Source organism: Rousettus aegyptiacus, unplaced genomic scaffold, assembly GCF_014176215.1.
Source record: "Rousettus aegyptiacus isolate mRouAeg1 unplaced genomic scaffold, mRouAeg1.p scaffold_m13_p_2, whole genome shotgun sequence".
NCBI classification, from domain to species: Eukaryota; Metazoa; Chordata; class Mammalia; order Chiroptera; family Pteropodidae; genus Rousettus; species Rousettus aegyptiacus.
In genome coordinates, this window is record NW_023416295.1 from 47,728,650 (window position 1) to 47,755,744 (window position 27,095).

Here is a 27,095-nt window from a genome sequence, read left to right on the forward strand (position 1 = left end):
AGAGACCAACTGGCCCACTCTCTTTAACAAGTTGATGACTTGGGTCAAAAAGCAGTATGTGTGTGGAGGATCTTCTAGAAAGACTGAAAATACATAATTAAATGCAATTGTATGGTGTAGCAAGATTTTGAGGGAAACTTAATAAGCTAATTTTTTTTGAGGGAAAGAAAAACGTTTATGAAGCAAGAGTTGTTTTGAAAAGAGGAAAAAGGGGGTGATTTTCTATATCAGAAACTAGGCTATAACATAAAGCCATAGTAATTAAAACTGTGGGTTAATAGTATAGAATCAGATAAACAGAGCAATAGTGCAAATACAGAGACCCAAAATGCCCATTAATAAATACATGGGAACTGTTATGACAAAGTTGGCGTCATGTATCGGTGGAGGAAAAGATGGACAAGTTAATAAATGATACTGAGAAAATTAGCTAACTATATGGAGAAAAATTAGTTTGGATACCTACCTCATACTATATTCAAAAATATAACCCAAATATCTAAAGGTGAAGGTTAAAATGTAATAGAAAAATTAGTTTGGATACCTACCTCATACTATATTCAAAAATATAACCCAAATATCTAAAAGTGAAGGCTAAAATGTAATAGAAAATGTAAAAGAATATATTTGTGTCTTTAAAGTAAGAAAGGATTTTTTTAAACCAAAAAGCACAGAAAATGTGTTACAACTGATAGATCTGATCACATCAAAATGAAGGATTTGAACATATCAAAATGAAGGATTCTGTTCAATGAAGAATACTATAAACAGAGTTGACAAGTAATAGACTGCACAAAGGCATTTTTGAATAGACTAACAAGACAAAAGACAACCTCTCTAAAATATATAACTCCTACAAATCGGCAAGGTAAAGAACCCCAAAAGTAAATGGGCAAAGAATATGAATGTGCAATTCGTTGAAGGGAAAAATCTGAAGTTAACAGATATACAAAGAAATGATCAACCTTGCTGTAATCAGATAAATGTATATTAAAACATTTTAGAATTATACCTAATAAAGTTGGCAAAACTTGGAAAGATGGATAAAATTCGATAATATCAAGTGATGATGGGAATATGGTAAAATAGTTACTTTCTCATGCACTGGTAGTGGGAGAGTAAACATTTGCAGTCATTCTTGAGAATGGTACGTAAAACCTAATACATTTAAGTAAGCCTATACAGAATAACATAGCAAGTCACTTTTTGGACATACACAACACAGAAACTCTTCCACAGTCCTCAATGGGAAAGAATATATTCTTTGCAGTGTTCCTTGCAATAGCAAAGAGAAGCAATTCAAGTGCCTATCAGTGGGAAAGAGGTAAGTAAAATATTGTACAGTATATGATAAAATAGTATGCATGAGTCAGAAATAACTAATTAGATCTGTATGTAACAACATGTCAAGCAATGCTGCTTGACAAAAAAAGAATAAACAAAATGAGACATACAGTACTGTGACATTTATGTATTAAAACATACACATAGATATAAAAAACCTTGAAAATGTCAATGTATATAGGACAGATCAAAAGAACATATGTTAAAAATGCAAAGTGAATATTTAATGTAAGACTGGGAAAAAGAATGAAATTGGAGATAGAGAATGAGAGAGAAACAAACACACATACACAGGCAACTAACGAATGAGGTTTCAAGAATTGATGATGGAGGTGGGCTATCAATTAAGAAATAGGAGCAAATGAATTCAGTGAAACTGCTGTCCTAAAACAAACAGAAAATGAAAAAAAAATTCCTATAGGAGAAAAACAAAAGCCAAAGGCTCATAGAAAATGCTCACTCAGAGACTAGACAATTAACAAGCAACTTGGTATGTTTTTAAATAAATAAGGTAATAGTGTTCTAATTCATTTACTTTTAAAATTACAATTTGCAACATAAGCTTATTAAAGATATAAAAATTAATGTATTTCAATCTTTGAACTCTACCGATAAGGTAAAGGCAAATGAGCTCAAAGAAATACAGCAGGTCATGAGAATAATCAGCTTTCTCATCTTGAAATCTTTTAGAAATATCAGCTTTACGGAGAGTTACACAGTAGTTTCACAACAGGCATATAGCAGTTACTATCTCTGGTATTTGTTTCCTGGACTAGATATAATTAGCCCACGAGCTAACCCTGAAATTTTAGGTCCCTAAAAAACAGCAATGTCAAACTAAGATACAATGTAACAACAGCCAGATAAAATTATTTTAAGTAAGCATTTAATGCTTTTTGATATGTAACTAGATTGTCTTTGGTATCTCTAATATTTGAGGTTTTTGGTCTAGTACTGCTATCAAAATGAATAACACAGAAAAATACCAAGACTAGCCTAATCACTGCCTAAATAAGCTACCAATATTATTTTCCTTATTAGCACTGAGAGTAGAAGGCTGGCTATAAGCTTCTCCTTCCAATCCTATACCTTTGAACACTAATATACTTTTAGAACTCTGGTTGATCATAACTCTATCTAACCTACAGAAAGAATTATAAAGGTAAGATTAGGAATCAAAGTCATCTTTAAGCTTAATACGGTATGGCAGAAAAAACTTGTTCAACAAACGTTTGTTGAAATAAATCACTGATTTAACAAGAAAAGTTAGCTGGTGGTTCAGTATATGTTAATAAACATAATTAATCTTGCAGCTCTTTTGAACAAATAAAATAACCATGTATTAGCACATGTGCAAACAGACAAATCCAAATAAATTATAAAATTAATATTTAAGAGACACAAATAATAAAAATATATAAATTATATTAAGTCAACTCACTCATCTCAGATACATCTGAGCTGAATAAGAATACATGTCTATTTGGTACAAATGGATATATTCTTATCCTTACCAATGGGGGATTCTGGAGTTAGCCCCATGCTTTGAAGTAGTGCTTCAGCTTCTCTTCTTTTTTTTTCAAGATCTGATTCTTCCTGCACAGGAGCAACTGCTTCTTTCTTCTGATCAGTCTAAATTTTTTAAGTTAAAAACTTAAGTTTACATATACTATGCAATATTTCTGTTGGCAAAAAATATATTTTTAAAAATATGCTAGTTTTGAATACATAGTATAGTCATTAAAGAGATCATTCACAACAGAGTTCTAGTACATAATTTCTAAGTGATAAATACTAAATTGATCATTTTTATATATAATCAAAGAATTCCTACAAAAATTTTCCTAACAGATAAATTCTACAATACAGTCAGCTTCTAATTATCTACAATATTCAATTTCTATCTGTAGTCAAGAATTGTGGAACTCTCCCATTGACGCAAAATCTTTGACATAAATATCGCAATGCTATAAAAATAGATAAGATGGAATTTAAAAGGTCACAAATTTTAAGTAAATGGACAATTTAATACAAAAAAGTATGAGTACATCAATCAAACTTCTATATGAAGTTTTCATTGTTTATGTAACTTTATGTGAGGATGTTTGTCAAAAATGTTTTTTTTTTTCATTTTTTAAACTATAGGTCTTATTTTTATAATGAAAACATGGTTAGGTTTGGTAACATTCTATTGCATAGCATAAAACATTTTTAAGTGAATTCTTGCCTGATTTTATTTTAGCCATTTAGTTTTAGCAAAATCTACCAGTTAAACTAGATAAGCCACAACACTCTCAGATCATACAAAACATCTTAAATGAAATTTAAGCCTTCAGGAAAAAGTTTTATATATACAGTAGTCCCCCTTAATCTGCGATTTCTGCTTCCCACAGTTCTGGTTATTGGTCGTCAACCTCGGTCTGAAAATATTAAATGAAAACTTCCATAAATAAATAACTCATAAGTTTTAAATTGCCCGCACTTCTGAGTAGCACGATGAAATCTTCCTCTGCCCCACTCTGTCCAGTCTGGGATGTGAATCATCCTTTTGTCCTGTGTATCAATGTTGTACACCTGCCTGTAAGTCACTTAGTAGCCATCTCAGTTAACAAATCAACTATCATGGTATGCAGTGCGTGTGTTCCAGAAACCCTTAAAATGCCCCTAAGTGCACAATACAGGATATGCCAAAGAAAAGCCATAAAGTGCATCCTTTAAGTGAAAGGATGAAAGTTCTCAACTTAAAAAAAAACATGGTTTGCTGAGGTTGCTAAGATCTGGTAAGAATGAATATTCTACCCGTGAAATTGTAAAGTAAAAAATTTGTGCCTAGTTTCCAGAGAGACTACATTCATATAACTTTAATTATAGTATATTGTTATAATTGATCTGTTATCACAGCCATGTGCTGCATAACAACATTTTGGTCAACGATGGACCCCTAAGATTAAAATGGAGCTGAAAAATTCCTATCATCTAGTGATGTTGTAGCACAATGCATAACATATATTTGTTGTGATGCTGGTATAAACAAACATGCGCTACCAAGTATACCAAGTATAGCGCATACAATTATGTACAGTACATAATACTTGATAATAACAAATGACTATGTTACTGGTTTATGTATTTACTATACATTTTTTAACATTATTTTAGAGTGTACTCTTTTCTACTTACAAAAGTTTGCTCTAAAGCAGCATGCATGTTATGCCAACAGCAGCCTCATACATCCTGTTTACTTCATGTTTACATGCATGTACTGTGCTGATTTAATGACATGTTGTTTTGTACAGTAACATGCTGTACAGGCTTACAGCGTAGGATCAGTAGGCTATACCATATAGCCTAGGTGGGTAGTAGGCTATGTGATCTAGGTTTGTGTAAGAGCGCTCTATAATGTTCACATAACATGAAAATCACCTCGTGACACATTTCTCAGAACATATTCACACCATTAAGTGGTACATGACTGCATTAGTCAAATAGGCTATATTATCAAGTTGACCCTTTACCTACATATAACAATATATTTGTAGACCCATTGTTTCATACTATTATCTCTTATAATGTTTTATAAACTTTAAATTAGATATAAACCATGTAATAGAAAATTCTTAGAGGCCACTTATGGCCAGCCTTAAATAACAAAAACCAAATTTGCTGTCAGCATCAAAGGGTTTAAGGCTGTAGCTATTACTTTGTAATGGTTCTGTCAGTCTGACTTCTACCAATGAAAGAACTAACTTGAAGCTCCAAGTCTCTTACAATCATGGATTACAGAAAGGTTCAGAATAAAATAGAAAAATTCCTCAATTGCAGGTCTTTTACAGCATCATAGCGACACTGCACATAAATCATATCTTTAACTTTTCTGCTGCTGATTTTTCTTTTTTCCCTAAGAGATTTCTAGAAGTCTTGGCTATTGTTTAGGCTATCACATAGAAAAAATTGGTACTAATGTCACACTTATAACAACTGTCTTACATTGGCCATTTACAACATATCTGTGATGAAAATACATAAATCTATCTAAAGAGTTTCCCTAGGGATAAATGTACATTTCAATATAAGAGCAAATAAAATATCTCCTGCTCAGGGTCAATGTATATTTGCTGTACATGATTAAATGGTGATGCCAAAAATCAAAAGACACAAGTACCTAGTCCACCTTTATGGTACTATCAAATTCATTACTTGGTAAAAAATATTTCAATGATTAATTCATGATAAAGTAGAACAAATACCCTTTCAATTAAGTATTATATACTTCTCTTTACCATTAATACCACCTATTCTGACTAATGATTAGCAGTTTAGACTAACAAAATATTCAAATAAGTTCAAAATCAAACTAAGATACATATATCCAATGTTTTATGAACAGATGCTTTTATATAATAAACATATTCCTAGGAGACTAAATATGTAATTTGAACTTTTATAAATCAAATCCTAGAAATGTACCAATTGACATGAAACATTTTTACTCAAAAAAAAATCATATTCTAATTTATCAGTTTTGTCATTTTCACATACCTGGTTACTTTAAAGCAAGAATCACCTGTAGTGTTTAATTTGCAGTTATAACCGCTAGATTTTTTAACTATTCTGTAAGTATTATCATACAAGTATAATTACTTGAAATAAAATCCAATTATTTTATGTTGTTTATTTTTTAAAATCAAACATACTTCCTTTTTTTTCCTTTCTTCTTCTTTTCTCTTCTTCTCCTCTCTGATTTGGGCCAACCGCTGCTTCTTCCGTTCCAACTCTGCCTTTAATTCACTTTTGTCCGACATCTCTGTGACCTTAAGAAGCATAAAATCATTTACAATTATTGTTACACAGTTAAAATCAGCACTCTTAAAAAATTTGTCTTCAAGAATAGTCTCAAGAGCCACGAAGTTCAATGCTATCTAAAATAACATAAATTCTAATTTTAAAATAATGGAAGCATATCTATTACTAAGACTTGAAAAACAAACAGATGTATATAAAAAATAAATATTCTTCAGAATTGAGCACAGAAGCTAGCTCATAGCTGATTACTGATCACATGCCCAAATTTAACATAACGTCTCTGAGTTGGCATTAAGAACCTTAACTTAGGCTATAGATACAGATGAAATCTATTACCAGAGTTTCAGATTCATTCCTAGAAATATGATAAAAACATGTGGTCAGACATAAAATGCCTGTCAATTCTAAAAGTGCAATGCAATAGCAATACTGAGGACAAGCAAAACGCAAAAATAACCATTATTTGTTATCCAACATACTTAAAGAAAATATATTTTTAGTCAAAGCCCATTAACAAAGTCTGACTAGCTTAACTACATACTGCTGACCGGCCTGCTCATCTTCACAGAAGCCGGAGCCTCAATGACTCACACGTTCACTTTCTTAAAACTCCAAAAGGATGTTTCTGGCATTTTGTGCTACAATATCCGCGTTTGAGTACTTTCCAACGAACAAATGGTGAGGGGAAAATGCTGTCAACTCAAGTAGTAACGACTTTTACTTATAAAATGGAGCAGGGAGAAAAGGAGTCACTTCTTCCCTGGGGTCACAGTCAAGAGGGCGCGCGGTCCAGGACAGTGCGTCCGGGGGAAGAGCAAGTGGGCACCCGACAAGTCTTGAGGTTCTCCGAGCCACCTCCGGAGGGTCGGGAAGGGAGCAGACTCATCTCCCCGGCCTTCCTGAGTCACCGCACCTGGCTCTCTCCGACTCTCGTGCCCGGAACCAGGCCAGGCGGCAAGGTCTGCAGGAACTCCTAAGCCGCCCTTTGAGTCCCGACGTGAGACACCATAGACAGGAGGGCCTTGAAGGAAGTACAGCCAACCCACCTGTCAGGTGGCGGGATGGAGAAGAGTCCTGCCGCCTGCAAGTTCCCTGTAACGTCCCTTTCCTTCAAGCCCAACGCCAAGAGGCCGCCACTAGCTCTGCGGCTTCCCGAAGCACACAAAGAGGGATGGGCGGCGGCTGCTACGGCGAGTGTTTAGGGACAAATGGCTTCATCAGAACGAGGTCGCTCCCAGAAAGAAGGGGTGGGACCTTGCTGAGGGGAACTGTAGCCTTTCCGTGACTTACCTGTGTGGAACAGACTCGAAGAGATGAGACAAAGAAGCCAGTCGGCCCAAGAACCAGAAGTGTCTCCGCTTTGCCAAAAACTGTAAGATATTTTCTAATATCCTCGGGATGGTAAGCAGCCACCGCCCTACGGACAGAAAGACACGACCTGGGAGAACTACAAGCCCCAACTCCAAGGGGAAACCTGCCTGCGACGAGCAATGCATTACGGGAGTTGTGGTAAACGGTAGTCGCAAAGTATGTTGGGACGTGTAGTGTTTCCAAATCTTTTGGTTCCCTATTTCGAGGCCTTCTTCCTCCAAAACTCCAGTGAGAAACTTCCAGCACTCGTTTAATTGACAAGTGATTCATAATGTTGTAAGTTATATTTTAAGATCTTTGACTTAACATTGGCCGAATTTTAAGAATGGTTACTTTCCAGTGGCGAATCAATATATTGCACTGTACATTTTGGTGAACACTTTTTAGGGTATGTATATCAATTTTAGGGTAAAAAAAAGCCTCATAGAGGTTTCATGTGGCATCTTAGGCAAAATCTAAACTACAAAATCTAAATTTTGAAATGTAGTGTGACCCCATTCTGTAAACAAAATAAAAAGTAAGACATTGTCTTTAATTAGAAAAGGATTTATAAATCTTTACCTAGTTTTTGTTAGTACTCGTGGTTATATATAGACTTGCTTAGCTGGAATTGTACAGTTTTGAAAATCAATAAAAATTTCTGATTCCTGTTTCCTCTTATTAAATTTAATCATGTACACATGGAATATTCATTTGAACCTATAAAATTATTACTGTTGAGAAAAAATATTAATCAGCATAGCAAATAATTCTCCAGTACTTTGTTGCAGTGTGGTAGGTAGTATTTTAGTTTTCTCTCAAAGAACTTTGGAAAAGAAAGCATTTTATGCTTTTGAAATCTAAACCAAGCAAAAGTGGTTTCCACAGTTGAGTTATTAATATACAAAGAAAGCAAAAGTTATTGGAATATGAATTTATCTGAAATTTATGGGTTGACACACATTTCTTAAAATGTTATTGAAATAATTTAAAGCATTATTTGGCAAGAATTAAAGCTAATACCAAAGCAGTGTCTTTCTTATATTCTAGAAGAATTAACCCAAGTCTAGGATTAATCTTTAGGATTCAAATTATAAGTCCTTGGGCCTGTGCCTAGGCTTTTCCTTATCTTGCTCTACCTATATACTAGATAAATATCTCAGAAATAAATTTGAGAAAGAAAATTCTTCACATTCCAAGACTTTTCCCCATAACCTAAAATTTCAAAGAGCTTTATAACTATACAGGCATATCTTGGAGATATTGCAGTTTTGGTTCTAAAGTATCCAAAAATAAAGTATCACAATAAAGCAAGTCATAATCTTTTTGCTGGTGGTGGGTTTTGCCTTCAATTTGTAAAAAGCTCAACATCTGTGACTGTGAAATGCAATAAAATGAAGTGCAATAAAATGAGATATGCCTGTACTACCTTTTTGTTTTATTTCTTCTTTGCTAACAGTTTTTACTTATTAATTTAAAAATTGCTATTGATTGTTTATGATGGTGCCAGGAATGGTGGTGGTTGCTGTATGTATGAGCCTAAATGCATCTCTCTGTTCTCAGGAGGGAAAAACAGGACACTCAGTTCAACTAAGTATTCTGATCTCATCAAAGAGGGAAATGATGGAAACATTTTGAAACACATTTTTTCAGAATTCCAGAGCTTAGTCTTCGATTCTGGAAGGTTGAGTAGAAGTTAACTGAGCGCAAAGATGCAGAAAGGTGCCTTAAGAATAGGAAAGAACATGGCCAATGTTCAAAGATGTGAGAGCATGGACTACTGGAGAATCTGGCAATTATTCAAAATGGCTGTCGGCTAAGACAAGAACTGGGGAATGAAGCCATAAGTAGCAGTGAAATCACAAGTTTAGATTTAGTCTTGAAGATGATGTGATTGCACTTAGAGATTTTAAGTAGGAAGATGGTATGATATGATTAACATATTAGATAATTGACCTTTTAAAGTGGTCTGCAAAAGGCTAGTGTACTGGTATTATTTTCTTTGCTTATAGCTTCATTCCTCAGTTCTTGTCTTAGCCGACAGCCATTCTGAATAATTGCCAGATTCTTCAGTAGTCCATTGCCAGATTGTTTTGGATATTTGGAGTCCCTTGCAATTCCACATGAATTTTAAGATGAATATTTCTATTTCTGCAATAAAGGACATTGGTTGGGATTGTATTGAATCAGTAGATCACTTTGGGGAGTATTGCCATCTTAACAATATTAACTCTTTCAATCTATGATCATGAAATATCCATTTATTTAGTCCTTTAATTTCTTTCAGTAGACTTGAAAAATTTGGGGGGAATATTTTTTGGTTTTCAGTGTACAAGTCTTGCTCTCCTTGGTTAAATGTTACCTAATATTTAATTCTTTCTGATGCTCTTGTAAATGTAATTGGTATCTTAATTTATTTTTTAGATTGTTCATTGTTAGTTTTGTGTATTTTTTTATTATTTTATTTTTTAGGCGAGGCAACCCTTGGTTGACCTCACAGATTGCAAGGACCTTGTCTGTCAGCTTACAATCTCTTATTTTTTATTTATTTATTTTTTACACTACTGCACCTGGTCTTCCTAGGTGGTCTCCCAACCAAGTCCTAACCAGGTCCAAATCTGCTTAGTTTCCGAGCAGAGTTTTGTGTTATTAATCTTGTAGCCTGCAACTTTGTTGGGTTTATTTATTTGCTCTAACAGTGTCTGTGTGGATTCTTTAGGATTTTCCATGTATGAGATAATGTCACCCGCAAATATAGTTTTACTTCTTTCTTCTAATTTTGATAACTTTTACATCATTTTCTTGCCTAAGTTCTCTGGCTAGAACTTCTAGTACAATGTTGAATAAAAGTGATGAAAGAAAGCAAGCACCCTTGCCTTATTCCTGATTTTAAGGGGGAAACTTTCAGATTTGAAATGACTCCTTTTTAAAAAGATGAGATTAGCCCCTCCCTTCATTGGCAACTCTTCTGAGACCATAGGAAACCTTCTGCTATTATTGGACCCTACTCACAAAGGGAACTGTTGTCAGCTCTGGGCTTCAGGGACTGAAGATTTTAGGCAGAGAGCTGAAAATGGTGTGGAAAATGTCTAGATATTGTCTGGAATTTCCATCACTTAATAGGGAATATTGGGTATGTGAAACCCTTTAACTATTTTCTGTCTCTTGGTGTCCTGGAATTTCTTTCTCATTGTGGTTAAAGAATTATGGGCCAAACAGGGATGCATACCTCTTTTAAAATCCTAAAATCTAATTAAGTAAATAAAGATACAGCCATAGCACAATATCTTGAAGCCATTAAAATTAGTATGGTAGTTCTCCATGTGCTAATGGCAATGACCTCCAATAAATTTATAATTGAAAAAAGTAAGGCACAGAATAATTTGCATAGAATGATTCCATTTGTGCAAAAAAGAAGGAACGTGCATGTGTATACTATTTTTGTAAGGACACACAAGAAGTGAGTAATAATGAAGGTCTCTAAAGAAAAGGATCAGATGTCTTAGGATCAAGGGTAAAAGGAAGACTCTCCTGTGGCCTGTCCAAACTTTTTAATATAAATAAAACACAGATTTATAAAGTCTGCAAAAAATTCATTATACAATTGTATGTTGTAAAATTATATATATAAATTTTACAGATTGATATAACTGTAAAAAATTCTACCCTTAAGAATATATGTGTGTGTGTGTAACTAAAAAAAAACCCACGTTTTTGTTTTGTTTCATTTTTAACACTTTAAAAACCCATTATTAGCATTAATTAGAAAGACTATAATGGCTGAGGAAGGCCAGGACTCCAGATGTTACTTAGATCAAACCACTGTGTCATTCCTACTACTTAAATTGGCATGGCCAAGGAGGAGTTATGGTGAGCATTAGTGCTGAAGGGGATTTTTGTTTTTTGTAGGGGGAGGTTGGGGAGATTTGCATTTTAAAACTTAGGATGGTTTGAAAGAGAGGATAGAAAGATAAAGTTTGCATTTGTTGAACAAATTCATATCTAGAATTACACTTGAACTCAAATATGCCAACTTATGGAAATATTTTTAAAGTAGTATATTGGACATACTGCAGGGTTTCATTTATATGAAATTTTAAAGCAGACAAAACTAATCTAATAATGTAAATCAGAAGAGTAGCTATCAGAAGAAGTACAGGGGTATAGACTGCAAAGGGACATGGAGAGGGGTCTGGGGTGTTGGTAATGTTCCATTTCTTGATCTGGGAGAGGGTTACACAGATTTATAAAGTCTACAAAAAATTCATTGTACAATTGTATGTTGCAAAATTACATAAATTTTACAGATTTGTGTAATCCATAAAAAATTCTACCCTTAAGAAGGGTTTACTGTATATATGTTATATTCGATAAAGAAGTTAAGAAAAAGTAGCATATTAAAATGTGACATTTAAACAAACAAACATACAAACCATCAGAAAGTTGTAGCATACTCCAAAATCAGAAAAGGAAGGAATTAGAAAGGTTAGAAATGTATTCCGTTACCCAGTGATTCAGGTGTCTCAAAATAGTCAAGGGACTCTAGGAATTCTTTCCAAGTAGTCAACCATGGCATTTATAATTGTTTGTTGACAACCTTGTGATATGCATCTTCATCATACAAAGTTTATGGGGAAATTATGTTATAAAAAGAAAGTCGTGGCTGCATTTGCGATGAAGATTTCTGGCAACTATACTTTTAGAATTCTCCTGTAAATGTCACTTACATGGTTATCATCTTGCTAAAATGAAATGTAGTAAAATTTAAGATATATATCCCTGTGACCTTTTTTACCAGGCAAAGGTGTTTCCTGGGACCTTTTCATAAATATTGTATTTCTATTATTTTTTACACATGTTAATTAGAGGTCCTTGAAGATTTCACTTTGGCTCCCTAAGTTCGTGAGATTTCACCACCTTGCCTCTGGGGTCTTGAGATTGCTCAGCTTTTGCAAACAGCAATTTCCACTGGTGTTTTTAATTTTTTCTAAATACTTCCACTTCACCTTCAGGAAATGTACTTGACCTTGTGTTGCAGAAACATTGGCAACTTTGATTGTTACCTGAACTTTCCCATTTCCTCTTATGCCTAAGGGAAGCTCTTTAAAAAACTATCTTCACTCAGGGGAGTGTTCATGAGCCAACTAGCAAATCTCTCTTCATAATTTAACAGCATTACTTTTCTATTATCCTTATTATTGTTCTAGTCTGTATTTTTCCCTTTGTAGTATTTGCTGCATTATTAACTTAATACAGGTTTGGGTTTTTTCTTTTTTTTTCATTCTTTCCTCTACTAGTCTTGATGCACATATTTTCTCTCTTAGTGTCAAAATAAGGTGATGGTGAATTATGAGTCCCTTTTGAGCTAAGGATACTTTTGTAATCTGGTAACCTTTGGCAGGAAGCACATATCCTAGTGAATGATGGCGCACTTAAGAGTGATTCACCACTGAGCATTAAAGAAAATAGGCTGAGAGTTCAAAAATTCAAGGCAAGTTTCTTCTCCTCAGCGTGGTATATATACCGTGCTCTCACTTTTCTACTTCCTATTATGTGGTTAAGAGAGAGGAGATAATGGCGGCTTCTTAAAGTTACATGTAATGCACTCAAAACTCTGTTAGGTGTAATGGTTTTAAAAGAGAGAATGAAAACAGAGCTAGGAGACCAACACAAAAGGAATCCTTTCCTGATAGAAACAGCAAGGCTCGCGCTCCTCGTGATACACACACGCAGGTCCTATTAACCGTATTGGAAATTATGAGTGCCCCATTAAAGGAGTATATATACCCCCAAATGTGGTAGGGAGATATTCTTTTTTCCCCCCAGAATTTCTTACATTGATTTTGTTTCTTGTAGTAGAATCAAATCTTGTATCATTTTTCAAAAGTTATTCTTGGGTACTCAATATGTTCTTTTTCAAATGTAGGGGTAGGAAACAATAGTTACTAATTGGGAGGTGAAATATAAACAATTACAAACCCTGAGTAAACTCAAATCAGGCCCAGATTGATTAATTTTTCAGGTTAGAAACACTCACCTGTAATATTCCTCTTTGAATAAATATTTATTCAACATTTGACCTTACTGACTTTAGGCAAATTTCAGCATGGTTAAGACTTTCCACATTAACATAGAAATGTATACAGAACTGTTGATTAACATGTACGACTTATATAATAGAAAAAAAAAACTGGTTTGCTCAGTGATCTTTCTGGTTATACACCAATCAATATAGAAATCTTGATCACTGGCAGATGCTTTGTTTTTAAAATGTTGCCTGTGTGTATGAATACATATATATTCACTGAGAAATACTTGTAAAATGTAATACTATCTCCTAAGCTCCCAACTCTCCACTATATAACTCCTGGAGATGGTATAGGCACCTCAAATTCAACATGTCCAAAACTGATCTGTCATCTTTTCCAGCAAGTCTGCTCTTCCTGTGTTTTCAGTTTCACTGAAAAAAAAAAAAAAAAAAAAAAAACCATCGTTCCTGTAGCCATCCAAGCCACAGTCCTGCAAAATCATTCTTTTCATATTTCATAGCTCCCATTTCTATCACTGCTAATTCCATCTTCTAAATATTTTCTGGAGGCAACAGAAAAACATCTATAGTCCTAAATGGAAAGGTTGCAGCAAGCGTGACTCTAGCTAGAATCAAATTTACGTAGATAGTCTTCATGAGAGAAGTGTGGCAGCAAAAAATGAGAATTCAACCATAGCGCCAAATGGTACTCAGGTTCAAACAAGATAGTCCAGGCTCAAAGAACTAGCAGATTGGATGGGGGTGGGGGTGAGGGTGGAGGAATTAGTAGTGAGCGAAGCCAGGGGCAAAGTCATAGGATGGAGGATACATTCTGAGGATTGGGATGGCAGGAAGGGACCTGGTCACACATGGCCTAAAAGAGGAGTAAATTTCTAGAAGATATAAGGTAAGAACTGGATCACCATTAAGGATGACTTGAGGCAGAGCCACAGAGCTGTGGATCCCGTATTTGTATTTCCCTGACCTTGAAGCCAAATTAAACTGAGGGGCTGAAATAAGAATGAAGGAGCAGGTTAAGTTAGATGGTTCCAAGACTTTGGGGCCAGAGAAGTCATCACATCAGCTCTCATTGGGTGCCACTATAACTCTCTACTTACATCTCCTTCATCGTTTTAACTTACTGCCTAAGATACTTTTCTCTGAATAACTGCACAATTTCAAAAGATTTGGCTATTCTCAGGTGTCTTTTAGATTATCAAGTTACCTGAATAAGACAGCAAATCGTAGGGGTGCAGGCCCCCATCTTGCTTGGCCACCCCAGCCCTGAGGACAGTCTCGCCAATGATAGACACTGAAGAAATAGCCATTGAATTTTGGGTGGACTACAATGTAATTATAGTGATACTCATTATTTTGGACCCCACAGATTCACAATTCAAATAGTTCAGACATCACAAACTATAATCTTGTTTTTTTATACAGTAACAAAGTAAACAAGGAAAATTAGGAGTAATTCCCAATATATATATTTTTAAGCAGCTCTGCAGTAAAACATTTGGGTTAAAGTCAATGAATGCACTACTTATAAATTATTTTTTAATATTTGAAGAACTCATAGGAATCATAGCAAAATTCTAGTATACTTGGAAATAAATGGGCAAAGAAAAAGATAATTAACAATAGACAGTTAACAATTGCAACTACAAAGGGCTAATATGTGTAAAAATGTTCAGTCCCTACTAGTAAAGATATGCAAACTTTAAAAAGAAACATATAACTATCAAGTTAGGAACTATTTAAAACTTCTAGGCCTCCATAGGTAAGATAGGTAGAGAGACGGACAATCTTAGCTGCTCTCATTAAGTGTGCACATTGTTGCAGTCTTTGGGAAAATAATTTTTAGTGCTGGAAAAATGTTTACATCATTAAGCAGTGTTCTCTGTTGAGTATGATATTTGTCATATATAGACTCTATAATGTGGTATAGTCCTTCTATTCTCACTTTGCTGAGTTTTTTTTTTTTAAATCATGAATGGATGCTGAATTTTGTCAAATGCTTTTTATGCATCTATTGATATGATCATATGATTTTTATTTTTCAATTTGTTAATGTGGTCTAGCACATTAATTGATTTGTAGTTATTCAACCAACCTGTTATTCCAGGAATAAATCCAACTTGATCATGGTGTATAATATTTTTAATGTATTGCTGAATTCGGTTTGCTACTATTTTGTTGAGAACTTTTACATTTATGTTCATCAGGGGTATTGTCCTATAATTTTCTTTTTTGTTATAATGCCCTTGTCTGGTTTTGGAATTAGGGTAATGGTGGCCTTGTAAAGTGAGTTTGGAAGCCTTCCCTCCTCTTGAATTTTTTTGAATAGTTTGAGTCCACATCTTGGAGCTGCCTACTGTGCAAAAGTGTTGGAGCTTGAGTCAAGAAACACATAAAAATGCTAATGAGTTTCGGTTTTATCTTAATAGCAATAGAGAACCATTGATGCATTTTTAAACAGAGGAGTTACATGTTCTAATTTATATTTTAAAACATATTTTTGGTAGTTTTATGGAAGATGTGTAGGTGGGTAAACCAAGAACAGGGTAAGGAGACCAGTTAGTAATTTAAGTGAGAAATGATGAGATGAAAGAAGATAGGAGAGAATTGGAAATAGATTTGAGAAATATTTATAAGGTAGGATAAGTAAGATTCCAGGGCAGGAGACACATGAGAATTTTGAGCAGTGTAATAATTTGGTTCCACATTTATTTAATAAGTTTAGGAAAAATGTGATTTTCTATGACTACAATTTGAATATAAAAACAATTGAATATAGAAATTTGTACACTAATTTACTTTCATTGATTTAGGCAGAGTCAGTAGACTAAAAGAGGTGACATATTCAAATTAGGATAACTCAGAAGGGTCTATTTACCAAAAGAGCTATAATTTCAAGTATGGGCTGGTTATAAAAGAATGGCAAGTGATACTGCAGGAACCAGCATGGAGCTCATAGCTACAGAGCTGTCACCACCCCTGAGGCTTGAAAGACAGAAAAAATAAATAAAAGAATCCTGAAAGGAGAGAAGATCCTGCAGTGTTAGCTGCTTTGGAAGAAGCAGCAACCTTCTTTCTACCCAGGATCCGAAAGAAAGCAACTAGGGTAAAAAGTACCCTGATGACACTCCCACTGATCTTCTGGAGCTGTCCCTTAGCCAAATCCAAGTGGAAGCCAGAGGGCACAGGAGACATCCATACAGATCAGCCTACTGAGGCAGAAAGCAGGGTGGAAGGGTGAAAAGTAAATCTGGAGGGGGAAATAGAAAGTAGTAGATGATATATTAAACAGGTTTTAATTCAGATGATAGAATCAAGCACTTGTTTCTGGTCAACAACCTTGATTACTAAGTTTTGGATTTCAGCTAACTGCAACTACTGGCTTCAGGTAATAGCACATCTCAAAGTACATACATGTCATAAAACAGTCAGTGGCAATTAGAGCAATGATGCCTGCGAGGAATGTGGAGTGTGTGTGGTATGTATTTGTATATTTGTTTGTTTTTTACTAGTCGAGGGCAATATTTTCCAGGGATGAGAACAATGTATTTTTTGCCACTTATATAAGAAAATACTTGTGGAAACCTGAGTTAATTGGCATCATATTTTTAATTAATTCTCATAATAGTTAGGATCCTTTATTGGGCAATGACCCAATGATGGCCTTTATTTTGAAGTGATTGGCTGTAGAGGAGTGAAGGAGATAGAGAACTTTAAAATTCTTTAAAAACATTATATTTGCTGGGGGTAAGTCCACAATCCTCCTTTTTCCCCTCCTAAATGTAGTCATTTGAGAGAGAGGGAGAAAAAGACAGATAGATAAAAGAGAGAGAATCAAAATCAGGCAGATGGAGATAAAAACATCGCCTTATTATTGGTAAGGCTGCTGAATAATGGGGCATGCCAATATTCACCTCTGAATTAGCCAACTTTACCCATTCAGTCAAGGGCAGCCTTGAATAGCACCAGGTCTCCTAGTGGGGAAGGGGCTGTTTCTATAAAACTCATAGCAGAGAAGAGAGAGGAATGCATGTGTTTTCCTTAGGCACACAGATGCCAAAGAAGAAAGTAGAGAGAGGAAAGAGGAAGCTAAATATACCTCATTTTTTTCTCCCAAACTCACCGGTCAGATAATTCACTTTTCCTCTTATAGGGAGGGAGGGTATGGAAAGAGGCCAGAGGTGGTACATTAGAAGAGATCCCAACACAAAGAAACATAAGGTGAGGAGAAAGGAAGCTCTTCTCCAACAGAAGTCAATATCTTGGCTAAACGGATGCTATTAGGGAATATAGGGGAAAAGGAAAAATTGTGACTTAGTTTGAGAAATGTTTGATTTGAGGGACCAGTGAGCATCAAGATGGGGATGTACGCTAGGCAGTTGCATATATGGATCTGGGATTTAAGGGAGATGTTCAGCTGGAAATGTAGGTTTGAGAGTCATATGCATATAGATAAATGATAAATGATAGTTGAAGTTTTAGTGCACATAAAAAGAAAGCCCTATATCATCAAACCCTGAAGAGCACCATCATTTAAGGAACAGGTGGAAGAAAGTAGTTATAAAACAGTACTGGAGAAAGGTAGGAAGGAGAAAAGCCAAGAGAAGGGATATTATATAAGGTACAGATCCCAGAAGAAGAGAGCTGCTATCTACTAAACAAGGCTACTCAAAGTCATGAGACCATTTTAAACCCACTGTCCATATCTAACTTGGTCAAGATTACCTCAGTGAACTAGTTTTAAGAGGGACCCAATGGCTCATTTGGGATGAGCTAAGACAGATAACGGTATCTGGTAGAAGAACTCTGAGTCCGATTCAAAACAATGGATTTTTATTATGTGCCTTTATAAGGTGTAGTGTTTGAAAGGGTTGTAGGGTAGGAAATGCAGAAATTAGGAACACAAGAAGATTTGCCCAATGCTAACTTTCTAACCTCTCCTCAGACTCTGTGGCCTGCTCAGTTTGGGTAACAGTAAAATAAGGGCCTAAACTTAGGAGAGATCTAAATGTCAATGTCTCAACACCTTATTCATAGATGTTTTTGACTTAGGCAGGTTTAAAGTATTAATTGGTAAAATATCAGTTAACTGCAAAGATAAGTTATCCATTATATCCATTTTCTCAACCAGATCAATTTATTAAGATGTATTGTTTTAAATCACAAATTTGATACTGTATTAGATTCTACTTAAAGAAAAATAAATGGAAATATATACAAAATAAATCAATACTAAACATATCATTATACAAAAACTTAAAGCTAAGACCTATAAGAATAACAAGGTTCATGCCAAAATACATCTGTGTGTGTCTGTGTTTGTGTGTTTCTTACAATTATTCTTTGATAGATTTATCTATCTCATAGCGTTTCTGGATGAAACCAGAAAATAAACACATAAAAAATATTTAGGATTTTGAAAAAAAAAAATGGCACAGATGATAGAGGCTCTGTCCATCCCCCTGGTGACCAAATCAAAGTTGTGATGGAAACAAGGAGCAAGCAGCAAGGAAAAATCATCTGGGATCTAGATGAACAAGCCATACAACTAGGGAGAAATCCAGGTAATCACCCTGCAGAGGCAGAAGGGAGGATGGGGCGAGGAGCAGGGCTGCCCGGTCTCCAGCGGCTGAGTGAGACAGAGGCTACGGCAGCGGCAGATGCCTCTTAAAGCGACCAGGTCTGTGAGTGGATTTTCGTGGTGACAAACCTGCTCACTCTGAGCACCAGTGCTGATTTGGCTGCGTGCAGGGGGCACCAGGGACTTACAGGGAGACGTTGTCAGAGTGAAGGCCAAGGGGAGACTCGCTCTGTACATAAGTGCCAGTGGTATTCATTCTTCCCTGTTGAGCCCCGCCCCCACACTAGTGCGTAGACACAGTGCCACCATAGCTGTGATGTCATCAAAGTGGAAAACAGAGGTCGCTCTGCCCAGAGGATTTCCTGAAACCCCGCCTTCCCCAACTTGTGGCCCCACTCAAGCCGAATCCAGGTGTATCCTCAGCGAGTCAGGTGCTCCTTCCTGAGCAGCACCTAGACTCACACTGGAGGCAGCTGGCCTTGGCTTCTGGTATGGCCATTTCAGGCAACTATAAGAACAGCATCTGCGGATTGCTTGCTGAATCTTAACAGGTGGCCTCAGAGGGGTAGAGGCTTGGGCTAAGTTTGGCCTGCAGCTGAACCCCTCTCAAGACTGTGCCACTGGACACCTGCTTCACAAATTTACACTACTAAGACTGGGAGACTTAGGAGCTTTGCTTAGTACATAAAAACAGACACAGAAAGGCAGCCAAAATGGGAAGACAAAGAAGCAGAAGCCATATGAGAGAATAGAACAGAGATCTAGATAGAATGGAGTCAAGTAATCTAACGGATGAAGAATTCAAAACACTAGTTATAAAGATGCTCAATGAATTTTGGGAAGTGTAGACAAATTCAGTGAGAGCTTCAACAAAGAGATAAAAAACATAAAAATGGAAGTGGAAATTCTAAAAGAGAACCAGTGTGAAATGAAGAGCACATTATCTGAGATGAGAAGTATATTAAATGGACTAAAGAAAGGAAGAAACAAAGTGAATAAAGGATCAAATGCCCTATCTAGAGGATGGGAAAGCCAAGGACACTCAATTAGAATAGAAAGAGATAAGATGTCAAGACTATAAAATGATTTAAGGAGCATATGGGACACTATTAAGGGTTTGAATATCTGTCTGATTGGCATAACTGAAGAAAATCAAGATGTTGAACAACTGTTTGAAGAAATAATGATGGAAAACTTTCCTAACTCAGTGAAGGAAGTGGACATAAAACCCCAGGAAGCTCAGAGAATCCCAAAAAACAGGGATCCAATGAGGCCCACAAGAAGACACATCATAATTAAAATGTCAAAGGTTAAATACAAAGAAAGAATATTAAAAGCAGCAAGAGAAAAACAGGTAGTTACTTATACGTAAAACCTGTAAGACTGGCAGCTGATTTCTCAAAAGAAACTATGCAGGACAGAAGGGCTTGGCAAAAAATATTAGACAGGATGAAGACCCAAGATATACAACTAAAAATAATTTATCCAGCAATGCTATCATTTAGAGTTGAAGGACAGATAAAGAGATTCCCAGACAAAAATAAGCTAAAGGAATTTATCGCCACCAAGCCAGTAGTACAGGAAATGTTGAAGGGACTTCTTTAAGAAGGAAAAAACATGTATTAAAAACAAGAATAAAGAATAGTAACAACTACATTCCTATCAATAAGTACCTTAAATGGAAAAGAATTAAATGCTCCAACCTAAAGATAGAGTGGCTGAAAGGATAAGAAAATAAGATTCCTACATATGAAAAGGAAGAAGTTGGAAAAAGATATTGCTTTGATGGATCTAGAAGATATTTAAGTCAGACGGAGAAAGATAAACACTATATGATTTTACTTATATGTGGAAATTAAGGAACAAAAAGAACAAACTAATCAAAAACAGACTCACCTCTATAGAGGGCAATCTGGTGACAGCCAGAGGGGAGGGGAGTTTGGGGGCTGGGAGAATGGGGCGAAGGGTTAAAAAAGTACAAATTAGTAGTTGATAGATGATCACGAGGATGGGGAGCATGGCATAGGAAATGCAGTTAGCATTAATGTAATGGCTACATGGAAAGCCAGAAGAGAGAAAGCAATTAAGGGGACTGTTTTATAAACTATATAAATGTCTAACTAATGTACTGTATACTTGAAACTAATAAAATAAAATTTAAAAATATTTAGAAAACTATCTTAAAATGTCCAATGAATTTTATTATTATTATTACTGTTACTACTATTACTACTACTTTTCCAGAAAATACAGGGTAGAGAAAGTGTGCATGTAGGTAGAATCTTTCTCCATCTATACTTCCAACGGACAATTTGAGATTTAGTAGCCTCTAGAGCAGTAGTTCTTAAACTTTTCTAACTCGTTTTGAGAGAATGATGAAAAATACAACCTCTCCTTGAATAAATTAATGTACACACAACAGGGATAAGGATCCTTAAAAGCTCTTTTACCTTAAGCGCTAGACTTCCCAGGGTGGTGGGACAGAGGTCCAGCTGCAATTACTGTAGACAGTATCTACAGAGCACTACACTAAATGTGGAGATAGGAAAAATCCACATTTAAAAAAATCTTTAAAATAGCCACTAGCCTCATGCAGCCAACATCCTCAGAGTAACAATATGTGTCCAGGCCTGTGTTGAACATTACAGAAAATGCAAAGCTCTATAAGACAAGGCCCTAGCCTTCAGGGTCTCAGATTCTTGTGGTGAAGAAGTACTAGACGAAAGTCATGTTCAAAATCTAGAGGCACAGGGCCAGAAGGCAGCTTGCTGGAAGTGACAACTGAGTGGCTACACTCATTACTGTGAAGCTGATGGTAAATTAAAAAGATATTTACTGAGTTGCTACAGTCAATAAAAGTACCATTTCAGGCACCATTAAGGGACTTAACAGTACAGTGGTGGGAAGACAAATCTTCAAGAGTATAATGATCTCAGATCCTAACATAGATGAAAAGTCATTAGTCATTAATGCCACTTCTGGATATCAATTATGAAGCTCTCTATAGGAAAACGCTGGCATATAACGGCACACTGATTATATCTGATTTTTTTTCCTGGGAGCAGGATATATCTTTTCAAAGGTATTTTTTAAACTCTATGTTTTCAGGTAAGAGTAGTAGCCTATTTTGAGGAGAAACTCCTGAGCAAAAATCTATAGCCAGATAGAATGCCAGTTAGATAAGTATTACCCAAGAAATTAAAATTATTTAACAGAAATGCAAAGTTTCACATGGTATTGTGCTGATTATTAAGACTGTACCTGTGGTTATAAAGTAATTTGATTAATTCCCAGTGCAATTTATAGAAATTCACTCTTCAATGTAAAGATACATTTAATCTAAAGAAAATTAAGCAGATAGAGTCTCTGCCTTCTAAGTAGTTACATATTTACTAGTTCATTCAACAACTATTTACTGAGCATACTCTGTGAGAATTATGGTCACAGGCACTGGGAAACAATGCAAACAATACACTCAAGATCCCTGGACTCAGAGTCCTGCAGTCTAAATTACAATCACTGTGATTAGCGCTGTGAAGGACAGACTCAGTGCAGAATATAACAGACTGAAGACCATTTAAGATAAGGTGGTCAAGGGAAGGCCTCTGAAGAGTTAATTCAACAAAGACCTGAAATATAAAAAGGCCAGTCTTGAAAAGACCCAGAGAGGAAAAAGGGAGGGGTGGAACTTTTTGGCTGCTTAGCATCAAAATTCTTTTCCTAAATTTGAGGAGTTCCCACGATGTGAATCTTGGTAGGAGGTGGGTTTTTCAAAGCCCATTTATTCACTTTCCTAGTCTTCCTTGTAGTTAGGATTTGGTCACATGATCCAGGCTTAGACAAACAGACTTATATGCCCAAAACAGTAAATCAGGAACTAGTGATACCAAGAAGCAGAGCCAAGAATTTCTTTTGGTATCAATGACTGTACTAGCAAGGTTTAGTTTCTGGAGCAGTAGCTCCAGGATTCTCTGTCTAAGAAAGCTTTGCACCTTGAGGCCAAGACAAAGAGCCCTCTTCAGACTGGTTCTGGGTGTGATTTTGCCCTGTTGGCTGTCCAGCTTTGCTTTGTTTCTTCCTGTTCTCCAAACCTGGTATTCCAGCCTTCCTGGAAATTCTGTGAGCTCCCCACTACAGCCTAAAACATTTCTTTTAGGCTTAAATCATCCGGAGTCAGTTCTTGACAATTCCATCTAAGAATCCTAATGGATTTCTGTAGAGAATACACTGCATTGCTAAAGAGCATTGCAGGTACAGGAATATGCAAAGGCCCAAATGGGAAGGGAATGAGAGAGAGCTTGGAGTGTTTGAGAAACTGAGGAAAAAGCAAAGTGGCTGGCATTAGGGAGGCGCCAAGTGGATAAGATGGGTGCAGCTGGCAAGCCAGGAACAAGCCAAAGCAAGCAGGTACTCAGAGCAGAAGCTGAAATGCACTGAGCCTAGCCTTTTCTCAGCAAGACTCGACCAAGTTGAGTGTCCTGATCAGATATGACTCCAAGGCAGGGCCAAAGGGTTCTGGTGTGGCGGTAGCCACTCTGCCATGCCAAGGAATTCAAAACCATGCTCTACTCAGAAAGCTAACCCTAGGCATACAATTTCCCATCCAAGGACTAACCACGCCCATCCCTACTTAGCTTCTGAGATGAGACGAGATCGGGCACATTCAGGGTGGTATGGCTGTAGACAAGAACACTTGTCTCCATCGAGCCAGAATCGAATACAATTTCCAACCCAATGAGATCTTGAATTATTTCTCCCTGTCTCTTTCTTTCTCTCTGTAGCAAAATATGCACCTCAAAAGGCATTTATAGTATTAACTAGGTTATAGTTTTTGATTGTTTTTTATATCTACCTTAGACAGCTAACTCCCTGAGGCAGAGTGAGAAGGTAGAATGATTACATGCTTTGAACAGAAACAAATATGGATTTTTTTTTTGGTTTCGTCAATGACAAATTGTATGATCTCAGATAGTTGCTTCATTTCTCTGAGCCACAGTTTTTCTCATCTGAAAACTGAGGATACTAGTACTTCTGTGAGGGTTACATGCACTGTAAATTACCAGACAATGCTCACAGCACAGTAGACACTCTGTAAATGTTGGTTCCCTTGTTCTTTAGCATTTCACTGAATTGACCAGACTCTTCTACGGCTAGGAAAACAATATAAAATCCTTGCTTTTTGTACCTAACCTTATTGGAAACTGCTCATTTAAAATAATGTAGATTACATTGCTATCTTAGGTCAGAAGTTGACTGTGAAATTTTTCTTTTTTTAAGAATTTTCTTTTTTCTTAAAAACTCTCCTAAAGAGTTCTTGCTATTCACTCAGTTCACTCCACTGAAATAACTAATTTATTTTTTTTTAAATCAATATTTTTTCCTTCAAACATCCCTAGAGAAATGATGTAAATTATAATGAAAACATTGGGTTCAAAATTAAAAGGTAAATTTTGTTATCTTGAGAAGCAGAAGAAAATATTATTCCACTCTTAATTGTCTTAACCAAGATAGTCCCTTAAATAACATTCCCTGTGGTTGGGTCTTTTTCATTTTAAGAACTTGAAATCCTATCTGCTCTATAGATTTGTCATTAATGCCCAAATAAGTAATTGATTTCTAGATCTCCAAGACCAAACTCTAGTTAATAATAGGAAATGAAACCACTGGCTCAACAGACTAACTTAGGGGACAAAAACAATTATCTTGTCCTGGCTTAACTGTGTATTTCAGGTGGCGTGCATCAATGGCTCAGAGAGAACATACCAGCACCAACAAATCTAAACATATTTGTTCACATACTTAAAACTCAACGAGATTAATGTGCATCATGCCAGATTCTTTTAGCACACAAACTTCTCCCAAGCACTTCAGTAGGCTGGCTAGTTCACTGAAGGTGTGTGTCTGTGTGTTTAATGGTTAATAGGAATGGATGGAGTTGAATCATTTGCTTTCAATCTAAAAGTTTGAAGTCCATTGCTTAAGAAAGAATACCTGAGCTCTACTCTCAAAAGTGATTGTTGTTTGAAATGGCACATTCTGCAAAAACAATTGAAACATAAAGTATAACAACCCAAATTACATTTAAATGCACATCTGATGAGTATGTAGGCCTCTTATGAAGAGTCAAATGTCTTTCTCTATTTTCCATTTCCCCTTTTTAATTATCAAGCATTAAAATAACCCAAGACATCAAATTTAAGGCACCTTGCATGATGCCTGGAACCTTGTACATGTTCAATGAATGTTTATTACTATACTTTTCTTTCTCTGGATTTCCTTTAGTGTTTTTAAATTTTGATATGAACTACACAATTTAAGCTCATGACAAAATTTACATAATCTTATTTGATGAAACTGCTAATTGTATGTATATAATCATCTTATCTCCTTGTATTAATTTCTTACTGCTGCTATAATGAATTGCCACAAACTTGGTGGCTTGGGACAACATAAATTTATTATTTTATAGTTTTGTAGTTCAGAGGTCTGACATCATCTCACTGGACTAAAATTAAGGGCAGGGCTGTGTTCCTCTCTGGAGGCTATAGGGGAGAATCTGTTTCCTTCCCTTTTCCAGATTCTAGAGACTACCCACATTCCTTGATTCATAGCCACCTTCCACCTTCAAAGTTAGCAGTGGCTAGTCAAATTTTTCACTCATTGCATCACTCTGACACTCTGACTTCCTGTCTCCCACTTCTACAATTGAGGACCCTCATAAGTTCACTGAGCCCACTCAAATCATCATTATCAGCATCTCTGTCTTTTAAGGTCAGCTGATAAGCAACTTTAATTCCATTTGCAACTTTAATTCCCTTTTGCCATGCAACATAACATATTCACAAGTTCTTGGGGTTAGAATATGAACATCTTTCAGAGGCCAATATTCTGCCTACCACACTTCACAATCAAACTGTAAACGAGTGTGTCTTATGTTTTTGTCTGTGTTTCTCATGGCAAGAAGAATAGATCTAACTATGTGTTTTGGTTTCTTTCTTGAACTAAGAAAGGTTCTTGAAGGGTGTCTAAGAAGTTTTGGTGGTCTTTGACTTTCAGATATTATACAAATTGTATTAAAATTCAAGTCTGAAAAATATATAGCTTAAAAAACCCCAGCAACTAGTTTCCATTGCCTGTACAAGTTTAAAGACAGACAGACAGACAGACAGAGGAAGGAAGGAAGGAAGGAAGGAAGGAAGGAAGGAAGGAAGGAAGGAAGGAAGGAAAGAAACTAAATGACATTGCTTTGTAAAACAAGGGACTAAATAGAGAAAGAAGATACAGGGTCTGGGAAGCAGGGAAGGCAATGTAGGGCATGGGAGAAGGGAGCTCTCAGCCTGAACACCACGAAGCCTGAAGGGAGCAGGAGAATGCAAGACTCCAGTAGGGATGTCTCTAAGACTGTTAAAATAGAACTTGCTTTGTCTGAATGCACTAGAAAAATATAAAGACCTCTTCTTTTTTTATGAAGACTTTTTTTTAGAGCATTTAGGATGAATCACAACAAAACTAAGCATAGTACCATAAAGAATATGTATTTATAGAAAAATGTATAGCTTAGCTGTGGATAACATTTTTTAAATGATAATAATACAAACGTTTAATATTGATTGAATGAAAATTATAGCTATATGGGAGGTTGAGAAGGAGATGGGGGTGAGGAGAATATGTGGGTAAGAGTCAAATTCTCATTTTTCATAGTAGGAAACTGGATAAAATCTAAAATTGAAAAAAAAATCAAGAAATAGTGGCCTAAGAATTTTTTTTATAAATGAAAATATACAGCTAAAAGAACAGATATTATTGGTGGGGAAGTTTGGGGAAGAGCTTTTGTACTATTATTTGACTGTTTAAACTATGTATGCTAGTTTCATTAATTAATTAAAAATTAAGACAAAAGTTTATTCACATTTTGAAACATAAAAATTAAAAATATAGGGCAACATTCCTATAGATGTTGCCCTCTTTCTC

At 35.7% G+C, this 27,095-nt stretch overlaps 1 protein-coding gene and 1 long non-coding RNA gene across 9 annotated transcripts in view; one reads left to right on the forward strand and one right to left on the reverse strand.

Annotated features, from left to right (window-relative positions):
- Positions 1 to 7,614, reverse strand: part of DYNC1I2 (dynein cytoplasmic 1 intermediate chain 2) — a 50,106-nt gene extending 42,492 nt beyond the window's left edge. For 4 of the 8 annotated variants that reach the window (XM_016123879.2, XM_016123875.2, XM_016123874.2 and 1 more), the window contains exons 1-3: positions 7,194 to 7,370; positions 6,039 to 6,155; positions 2,859 to 2,976 (exon numbers count right to left, since the gene is read on the reverse strand). In XM_016123879.2, coding sequence (XP_015979365.1) covers positions 2,859 to 2,976; positions 6,039 to 6,146 — 226 coding nt within the window. In that variant the 5' untranslated portion in view covers positions 6,147 to 6,155; positions 7,194 to 7,370. Of the gene's footprint in view, positions 1 to 2,858; positions 2,977 to 6,038; positions 6,156 to 7,060; positions 7,371 to 7,437 lie in introns of those variants that run through there. The other 4 variants (XM_016123877.2, XM_016123873.2, XM_016123876.2 and 1 more) reach the window with 3 other exon arrangements.
- A 1-nt stretch (position 7,615) lies between these two features.
- LOC107499570 overlaps positions 7,616 to 27,095 on the forward strand; it is a 99,434-nt gene continuing 79,954 nt past the window's right edge. Inside the window, exon 1 of the long non-coding RNA XR_001594307.2 lies at positions 7,616 to 7,794. This is a non-coding gene — a long non-coding RNA (uncharacterized LOC107499570). The remainder of the gene's footprint in view (positions 7,795 to 27,095) is intronic.